Source organism: Schistosoma mansoni, chromosome 6, assembly GCF_000237925.1.
Source record: "Schistosoma mansoni strain Puerto Rico chromosome 6, complete genome".
In the NCBI taxonomy this organism is placed as follows: domain Eukaryota; kingdom Metazoa; phylum Platyhelminthes; class Trematoda; order Strigeidida; family Schistosomatidae; genus Schistosoma; species Schistosoma mansoni.
In genome coordinates this window covers 10,866,256-10,876,959 of record NC_031500.1, presented here as the reverse complement: position 1 = coordinate 10,876,959, position 10,704 = coordinate 10,866,256, and the positions used below count along the sequence as shown (strand labels likewise).

The 10,704-nt window shown below is 35.1% G+C and overlaps 1 protein-coding gene across 1 annotated transcript; it reads right to left on the bottom strand.

Annotated features, from left to right (window-relative positions):
* Positions 1–10,012: 10,012 nt before the first annotated feature.
* On the bottom strand, positions 10,013–10,425 carry Smp_135740 (hypothetical protein). The gene has a single exon (XM_018798236.1). The coding sequence runs from the start codon at positions 10,366–10,368 to the stop codon at positions 10,069–10,071; it is 300 nt and encodes a 99-aa protein (XP_018653198.1). The 5' UTR covers positions 10,369–10,425; the 3' UTR covers positions 10,013–10,068.
* Positions 10,426–10,704: the final 279 nt, after the last annotated feature.

The window sequence follows — 10,704 nt, the reverse complement described above, 5'->3', positions numbered from 1 at the left end:
AACACAAGTTAAATTTACATATTTTGAGAAAGTATAGAGCGTAGCGTTTTCAAGCGTAAAAAGACCACCAACAGAACAGAGATAAGGAAGTTCTTTCAAGCATAACCAACATTTCCAGAAGTGATAGGGAAACTGTAGTCAGCGTGATCAATCTTGAAATTTGTGTGAAAGTAGTGAGATAATGTTAAGTTTATTTTTAATGAGAACATGAGGCTTTACATTAAAAATCATACGGAGTGGTGTTTAAAATCAAACACAATTTGGTGTTTATGGTATTTGAGGAAATTAACTAAGCTAATTTTCCGATATTTCTGGTGACTATGGCTTGTTTAAATGAAAATGAGACTTATCGAAATTCAGTTACTTATCATTCAAATAGTTACGTGCAAGCATAGACACATATAAGTATAGACTCTGGTATATACACTCATAAAGGTTAAACAAAGTATATGCTCACTTTCTGCCCATGTAAATAAATTTGGATTCAACTTAAAAATACCTATAAGAAAACAAATTATCATTATTTCTGATTGAGATCATGAATCGATTGATGTTAGGCCATCATTAAAAACGTGGAAGCACTGAACACTGTTGGATACCGACTCAGTGGTCTAGAGGCTAAGCATTCGTGCGCGAGATCGAAGGTCCTGGGTTCGAATCTCGCGAGCGGATTGTGGGTGCACATTGTTGAGGAGTCTCAATACTAGGACGAAACGGCCCACCAGTGCTTCCAGGTTTTCAATGATGGCCTAACATCAATCAATATATGATCTCAATCAAAAACTTAGCAATCTCCACAACCCCTATTGATAATTATCATTATTTAATAATCAAAATTCAAATAAACTGACTTGAATTGTTATTATCATTCTATTGTGATCAAGTTCAGAGATGTCACGTAATTTTAAGACCTAATGGTTTGATTATATAGAAATCACGGAAATATAATCAAAAACAAAAATAATTAGTCTAATGTTGTTGGTGTTTTGTATTTGGATCTATGAGTATGTGTGTTCATGTGCTACAGTGAGAGAGGAAAGTGGAAAATAAGTCAAAGAGAAAGATAGAAAAAAATTTATTAGTACCGTTAAATGTAACTTCGTAGCAATGACATTTGTATAATAATAATAATAATAATAAACGAAACGCATAGTTTATGGAAAACTTCTGAAAGAGTTTGGGCACAACCCTGTAGCTGTAAACCCGTCCGATTGGTTAATGATTAAAAAAAAGAGTGTGATCGTTTATCTTAAAAACGTTTGATTTGTTTACAAAACAATAGTATGTCATTCTGGTAATTGGTTGTTGATGTTGTTGTCACTGTTGTTATGATTATTCATATCTCTTGAAATGATCTACGTGACCCATTGTGGATCGTATTTAACAAAAATGAAAAAAACAACACAACAGAAATGTTGTTCAGCTTTTTAAAAAAGACGATGATAAACATAACAAGTACAATAGAATATGATGAATTCATTAATTTTGTGGGTGTGAAGTTGTTTGTAACAACCTGCACAACAATAGTGATAATAATAATACGAAACTGGAGTCCTGAACTTCACAGCTAGCCACCATCCATTGTTACTTATAATGCTTGTGACTTAATTACAATATCAAGGTAATCAATACAGGATACATACAAGCCAATAAGAGAGTGATCAATTTCAGACCATAACAACAATGCGAAAATTCAAATAACCGATACAAATTATTCGTAATAATTAGTTACGACCGATATACATACATTATATCATATTATTCATGAGTACTAGATTAATGACAATAAGTATGTGGGAATTAAAAAGTCGTAAAGTGGACAAATATTTATGTTATTAAGCGTGAAAATTGTTTAGAAGAAAGGTTTAAAATACATGAAGATAGGTTTCTAGGAAATGAAAATCTATGTCAAGTTTACTCAATAAACAGGTATAAAACTCGATAGATTGACGGGGTAGGATTGTGGTGTGGTCTACTTATATCCATATAAGTAGTATATGGTGATGGTTAGACATAGAATGTATTTTGGCAGAAGACCGATAAGGAAAGAACCGAAATGAAGCGCAATTGGTAGGAAAATGCACAAACAATGAAATTAGAGTAGATGGATTGACATTTAAAGAAGGAACAGTAAAGATTGACACAATTGATGGTTATTTTGCAAACTAACTGTTCATTGTATGGTTATCAGAATTTAGTGAGATAGTCTGTAATATGTGTCTAAATACATTCGATTGCCCCAACCGGTGTTTAATTCACTACAGGATGAGTAAAGCTAGGAAAAAAAGTAGGAGAAATTTGTGTTCGAGGATACAAGGTAAGACATTATTATTATTATTATTATTATTATTATTATTATTAGCTTTATTCAATATTATATTTTTAGTACAATATAGAATTCTCAGCACAAAGTATTTCAACACGTTTCCCTTTCTTACTTCTTGGTCAATTTTGACGATAAATATTGAATGATCTCCAGTTAGAAGTTAGTAAACCAATCAATTGACATCTGAATAATGTACATTCTTTTCGTCGCATATTGCCTGCCAACAACCACAATATCTCTAATTAGGCTTTTTGTAGCTTGTACAACGAAAGGTTGTACACTTTTCAGAAACGCACCTGAATAGGTTGTGCGATTAATAGCCATAATGATGTATTAAAACAAACAAAATTAGATAACTTATTGAAATATCTAGATGACAGGAACAGGTATCCCAATTGTTCGAGCAGGCCGCCAATTACGTAATCGAGTGATAAAAAGCAGAAATTACTTGAAAAGAAATTGACAACTGTATCTTTTCGAATACATAGGTTTGGTTTCAATATTTTGATAGAGATGGAATCGGAGTAACGTAGATAATTCGCAGTTGTTTGAGTATTGATTAATTTGACCGGCCTTGAATCATCAGCACTGTGTCTACCACCAAGTAGATGGCGGGAAATACCACTTTTGAAAACAGGTTGATCTCGTAATCTTAATTATTGAGGGATGTGCTCCATGATGCGAACAAAAACCTATTTTTCTGTTACTTCTATGCAACTCCAAACAAGTAAACTGGTAGATGAGATTGGAGATAAAATAATGTAGGGATTTTTCCACTTTTGTTTGTCACATTGAGCAATTTTTTTGATACAAAAAAACAAGTCAAACGTCTTAATACGTCCTCTTCAGCACAACAGTCAGTCTAGAATTAATCATGCTATCTATTTCGTTACCTCTAAAACGAAGTCGTAGAAACATTGGCTTTTTCTTGACCTTATTAAATTCCATATCCTTTTTTCCCATACTTATTGGTGGACTTTTGTGAGTAGCAGACGTTATTCAACAACGGTCAATTCTTCTTCGATCTCATCTTCTAAACATAGTTTCAGTATACGATTGAATGGTACTCCAACTAAAACCTTTTTTTAGATTATCAGAAAGAAACTATTAAAATTTAAATAAAGCCCACCAGAAGTGTTTTTTTTATGAATAGATCATCACAATATAATAATTCAAATTGCGCTGAATACCAGCAACAAGGAAATGAAATTTACCATCATATTCATGTTTAATTGTCAACCATATATTAAGGTGTACTTTATGAAGAAGCATGTTTATAATTACTACAAACAATCAATGTGTCGTCAGTGAATCTAGCGTACAATTCTGTTTCACTAATAATTGTCTTCATTTTTGTTTCCTCTAGGTTAAGTATAAATGTATTTCCCATCACTGGACTAAATGGGCTACTCATAGAGAATTCCTCAACTTATCGATAATAAGGTGTTGTTCAATTGAAATTGCATATCTTTGGGTGTAAAGTAGTAAGAGCTATTTGATTTCATTTTTTGGTAAACAAAGAAGTTCAACATATTCATAAATATTATTTTTATGGTATCATCTAATGGAATTGTGATAAATAATGATGAGACATCAAATGGAACCATGAATTCATCAGTAATCTTAAACTTTTCTAGCATTTCGGCAAATTGAAAGGTATAGTTCAAATAATCTAAGGATGATTCACTAACCATTGAACGAATTTGTGAACTGAGGAATTCATCATCAGTATTATTGATTTAATGTAAACGTCAGATTTGTGCGTTTTTAGTAGTTCATATAGATAGGGTAATCTGAAACATCTTGGTTTCAACATTTAACTCTTAATAAAACATGTTCTGTTGTTCATTGAACTACCAGTACAGAGGGTTAGTAGAGATTTTTGCATCTCCATAGTTTGTATCAAAGACTAGCCTTAGCTAAAAAGATTACTGGGGATCAGGAACCACTGAGACAGTTTAGCCCTACTATGGGATTACCCAACAGTAGGTATCAACGACCCCAACGGGGATTGCTCCAAACCTTGAATTGATTGAAGTTAGACAAGTATAACACTGATTGTTCAACTAAGACCAGTCTAGGGTAAACTCCCTGAATATCCGTTGAATTCTCAATACTGAATTAATTAAAACTAAAATCATAACAAGCATTCTTGATGTTGTCACAGTGGTACTAGTATTACGGAAGTGTACACTGAGAAAGCCATTTAAGATATATAGATACATATAACTCAATGCCGGACAAAAATGTCTATTACCTGAAATTATTATACTTCTTATTCACATAGCTGGATGAAACGAACATAAACGGGAACAAATTTATATGTCATATTGGTTGAGGCTAGACCTTCTTTGAGTCCGTTCAGAAATATAACCTATTCCGAAAATTAACTGGATGGATACGAATTTTTCCTACACGAAAGAATACTGGGGCGTGTACTATTATATCGACAGACATAAGTAGTATGTAACACCAATCGGAAGTGGGAAACCTGGCAGCAAAAGATCCAGTTGAAGAGAATATAGAGGAATTGTGGACTGGAAGAATCACACAAAATGTGAAGTACAAATGGTAGAAATTTGCAAATGAAGTGTTCAATGTATGATTCTCATATGTTACCAAGAGATTCTTTAGTTTTGTACTTAAATACAATAGGTTATCCTTACCTATGTTCTCGTTCACAACAATATTTATTATCGTGTTGTCTAAAATGATTTCTGTTTAAATTATTGGATACTGTTTATCATGCATGAGTTTTCTAACTAACGTCACATTATTAGATTTCATTTTTGTGTACAGATTCCATCGTCTACAAGTGAAATGACTAATCCTGACTCTTAAATTTGCTTAACACACAACTGTAAACCAAGTACCTACCTGTAATGGTATTCTCACTATAGATATTCCTCTGAATTGCTCCATATTCCCTATCACTTTTTAGGCAAAATCAAAAGAGAATATGATGAGTAGATTATAGTGGCGAAATCTAGAAGGTATGCTCCGTCCCATTCGGGACTGTATGTACCTTTCACAGTAAAACTTGAACTAAATACCTTTCGCCTTAAACGCCGTTGTCATCTCCTCGACTATCGAGTCCCAATCGTCAATAATTTATCTTGAATTCGATCCCTGGTAGATCGTGTGAGCACTACTGAGGAGTCCCATTTAGAACAAAACACCTACCAAATAGTTGCCCAACTAAGGTAAATTAATCATTTAAACTTTATACATACCCATTTTTTGACATGTCGGAAGTCCATGAAAAACTGTGATAAATAATAACAGCCACATGTGGTGATTTGGAATGGTTTTTCTACACAGATAAATCTACGAAATCCATTGAAAATCAGAAGCAAACACTTGACATTTAGTTGTTACATTACGACCTACTAACAAATCAATAAGTAGATTGCACCTTACTAGACAATTGTATTATTCGAAAAATCACAACCTAATTCCCTATGACTATCCATTTATTAGTCAACGGTATATACTAAATTAAAGCCGAATAAAAGAATGTCTACAACTCAAGTACATAATGAGATCTGTTTCGACAAAATTATATTACTATTTAAAAAACTCCTGTTATGTAGTACTTAATTGGTGCTGCTTGTACACACAATTGAAAGTCATATAACTATTATGATTATAAAGACGCATGGTATTTGTTTTTCGACCAAGTAAACAAAAGGAATAATGTGTATTCCCGAATTATTTACTCCCAGAGTAATTTCCGTACAGTATGTTGTTGTAATTTATACCATAAGTGTTAGTTAGCAAACTGTTGACGTTATACATAGAACTAGACACAACGTTTAAATCATATTGATGGCAATAGATCTGTGGTCTGTGAATCCGTAATTCACACGTTTGGGTTCATTCTATGGTGTATAACTGCTGCATAGTAGGCCAAAATGATGCCTATAGGCCGTGCGATAATTTATTTCGAGAGCTGATTGTAATCCTAACAATGTTGGTCACTATTAAAATAAAATATGCATTGTACTATCCTTTCTTCTATGCTAGTCAGTTAACAAAGATTCAAAATGCATTCAAATCGTCCATTCTCCATTATTCGTTCAGTCGAATGTTAATTAAAACCCTGCTATTACATCTGTAATTATAACAGTGTCATTTCGAAATCAGACAAAGGTATTGTAACCGTGATTTACAATTGGTTGACCAGAAGTGAAGTCTAAAATGTAGTTCGGTAAATGTCTTCGTCGAAAATCAAGGTCCTCCCTATTAGCGCAAATTACTTTTCATCTCGCTCTTCAGTTTGTTACATATTCTAGTGGGGGAAATGAAACAGATTATAATCGAGATAGAATCTGGTAGCCCCACTATGCACAATCGACACATGTTGATGCAGTAAGTAGTTGATTTCTAGAGAAAATCAAATCATCCAACTTTATTAATGAAGTTTTGGCATTAGCTTTGACTTGGGTTTACTTTTTGTGGTGTCCTAACCAAGGTATGTTAGCTGAAGTACATGTGTCTCTAGGTCATACCATTTTAATTATATGGACCGAAGGGCAGATTGCTAAAATTAGACTAAATACAAGAAAATTTATTGATAACATTGATTTCTTCTAACCCTAAAAAACTACTTTCCGATTTACTTTGAAGAGAAATTAAATAATCCACTGACCTTTGATTTTAAAAAATTATGATGATCGGGAAGCGTTTCCTAGCTCGTAGTGATCTTTATTTATTTATTTAAACACATAAATATTGGTACAAAGGGGTACCAGATACATATGCGCCACACAAATCTCATTTGATTTGTGTGAGGGCTACTATACTGCCCGGGTGCCCAAACCGAAACAGGTGGTTTTCTTAGGGGGTCACACCCGGAGTCTTTAACTTTAAAATTTAATCCGCAGGGCATTGGAGCATCGTGAGGAGATGCAGTCCCATGATAGCCGGCGACCAACAATTGATTCATACGCCATTTGTTTCCGCAGGATACTGGAGCCCATGTGCACCATTGGTTTGAAAAAAAGGATTTTCCAACTCCTCTGGGTGAATTTTCCGTGTCCACCAACCCGGTTAAAGCGCCGGACATTCGCTTTTCGTTCTCTCAATTTCGTAACCAACACCTTCGCCACGGGAAGGCAGTGAGTAGGACTTCCTTGGCAGAGGCTATACATGCGCGGCCATGTGAGCGTATTTCGAGAGGAAGAGCGGACTCTCCCCACTCTCGGCCATACCAGGGCATTTGAGGGCCCGTAGTGACCTACTTTTGTGACGAGAACGCGATTGGTATAATGTAAACAATTATTATTATAACCAATTGTACCAGTGATCGCTTTACTGTACATGTTTGTTTAAGTGTACCAAGACTTTTTCCGTTGCCTGTGACCTGGCACGTAGTCTTCCTGTGGTGGTGATCATAATTAATCGCGAATCGACGCCACCTACAGGCTTTTCTGACATTCTGTATATCACAACCAGCATTTATTGGAGGCTTTTAAGAACTAAACTCGGACACCATTGAAGTCGATTTGGCTACGACTAACTAGCACCTAGAACTTTTAAAACAGCGATTTCGTAGGTTAGGTGAAGTATAGTCCATATCCCCTTAGAGGAAAGCGCTAAATAAAAACCTTAAGAGAGTGCGGTATACCATATAGATATTTATATCTGGTTAGATTTCATAGCCTATGATAATAAAATGGATAACACGTTAGGTTTGCAAATGAAGTCTTTCACATAACTAAGCACTAAGATGACTTATTTCAAACCAAATGAGAATTTTCTTTGTTTGTTTAAATACCACTAAGTATCAGCCACTCTAGAACACTTCTAAGGTAAACAAAGAACGTCCCAGTAACACAGTAGAGGTGATATGGTTGGAATGCTTGTCGAGTTTTAAAACTCAATAATGCAAAATACCGTTAAATTCGCAACATAATCCAAACTTTGTTAAAGATTGTCACAAAGTATTTACACTTTTTGCCTGTCCGATTATGCAGTTACTAGGATTTCTTATAGAACTATGAGAAATCCACCTCTCAGTCAGTCATACCCAGTGTAGAACCTGGCACATAAGCATTGGTTCAAGCTGTCATACCACATTAGCACAGTGAGATAAGTCCTATGGTAGTAGATATAATAACAGTACCAGTTGTCGTAGAAAAGGTTAGGTATGGGGGAAAGAAATAAATTGTGAGGATTTGGGACTCAGAACCTGAAGGGTGACAAACAGTGAATGTATTAGCCCCGCTGAGACGAATTCTAATCTATATCATCTAAGGTTTCCAAGCAATGGTTACGACAATCACAACGACTGCAGTCAAGTTGTCTCAACATAGGTTAAGTGAAGTGATCGATACACTCAACTATTTAACTCCCTACCGTTATTTCAGATACCGATGCAGGTCAGTCCTGACCTTTAAATTATTCACTAACTGTCATTTACGTCGGGAAGCGTGTATCAAAAGTCAGGGTAATAACTCAAGCAAGGTCGATAGAGGCAGCACTATTATTGTCTCCTATAAGTCCTTCAGGAAATATTAATACGTGATGATAAAAAATGAAGTCCGTGCTTCTGTTACTTGCAACGAATAAAGAAATGTGTCACTAAGGTAAATACTTGAGCTGTTTAATACGACTATATCCCACATAAGAAGGTGATTGCTAAAACACTTAATTCACTTATAAGTAAAATGACATGTGACGGGCGCGTTTTGGTTCATGTTGTCAATTCTTAGAACAAAACAGTGAGAAAAGTAATTTACGTGAGAATCAAAGAAAATAATTATATCCATTGCTGCAGAAAGCCAAGGAATATAACTCCAATTCTAAAGAGAGCGAAAAGCATGGAATAAACTCAAGATGTACAGTTAAGTGAGAAACAAAAACAACTGCAACTAATTTCGGGTTGTGATATGATTTTTAAAATTAATTACAGCTATTGGGCCGGCCTCAACCAAGTAACTCGCTCCTTCTGACAGGCTTTAGACTAACAATCAGTGACCTGACGGACTATCGGTATTTGTTTAGCCGCTCTTAGCTTTATTCCAACAAACTCGCAGTATGCGACAAAGGTTTACAGCCACGCCAGTCAACATCTTTTCCAATGAAGCCCTTTTTTGAATCAGAGATCTGTCTAATACACGTTTTGTGCGAGGTGTCGTTCACTATTGAAATAGGTTTTCTGTGGTTAACAGAAAGACATATAAACCACTTGTTACAAAAACCAGCTGAAAAATCACCAAACATAACTCTGGAATGGTGATCTTAAATATATACGGAGAACACTGACGAGTACGAGTAATCCCATAAACGTAAATGCTATTGCCATGAAAAAGTAGACAGAACCCGGTAATTTAATGAGATAATTCAATCCGAATGATTACTTACAAAATAACTGGCCGAATAGTTATTCAACAATTATTTTAGCAGTTGAGCTACATCGCTGATCTATATAAAATTGTTGGCTGAATCTATCCTACAATTTCCAAATACTAACACAAACTAATAACGAAACTGAGTTTATGTATTAGTAATGAGATTATTGGGATGTAAGTGAAGGATGATTAAAACTGAGAGAATACACAGGAATATGACGCTTAACATGAGTAAACTTTTGGCAGATTTACCTCTAATGAAAGGATTAAGACGCGACCCAACATACTAGCCAAAAAAGAACTCTGATCCTGTTTTTCATATATTTAACAGCCCATCAAGCAAAAAACAATTGTCAGAGGTTGTAGTTTGATAGAATACATAGTAAACTATGACTCAGGACGTTCCGGAGGAGGACCACATGGCTGAAGCATTTTCTCGAGAAGGTTAAATCGAACTCTCGCCTTGCATTCATTTTCGCAGATAGCAAACAAGTTAAGCATGTCAAAGTGACCCAGATAGGATGCGCAACTATCTCTATGTTGATTTGTTAACCATTCCCACTTAGTGGTATCAGCATGGCCTGTGCCTAATAGGATAAGAATACTAATGGCACCAGAATGTGGCTTACCAACATATTTTGATTGTAAATGTTCTAACTGAGTATGAATATTGTATCGATCACCCATTTCCAGAGGTATATTACTTAACCTAGAGCTTAAAAACAAGGGAATCAAGAGGAACGCATACACTTGGGCATGGCGGGAAGTATTGCGAGCCACAAGCTTTATTGAACAGAATGGACCTTTTAACTGGGATCAGAGTTTGGGTAGTAGGAGAGAGTTCTTGGCTACGGAAATGTATAATTATCTTTATATTCCATCCGGAACTTGATGAGCATAAAAGAAATCAGTTTATAGTGAAAGTAGACATGAAGTGAAACTTAGATTGGTCAGACTTGGTACCTGTGGAACCAGTATTCTTCTAAAAGACTCCGAAGGAAGCACTATTACCGTTATTTCTGG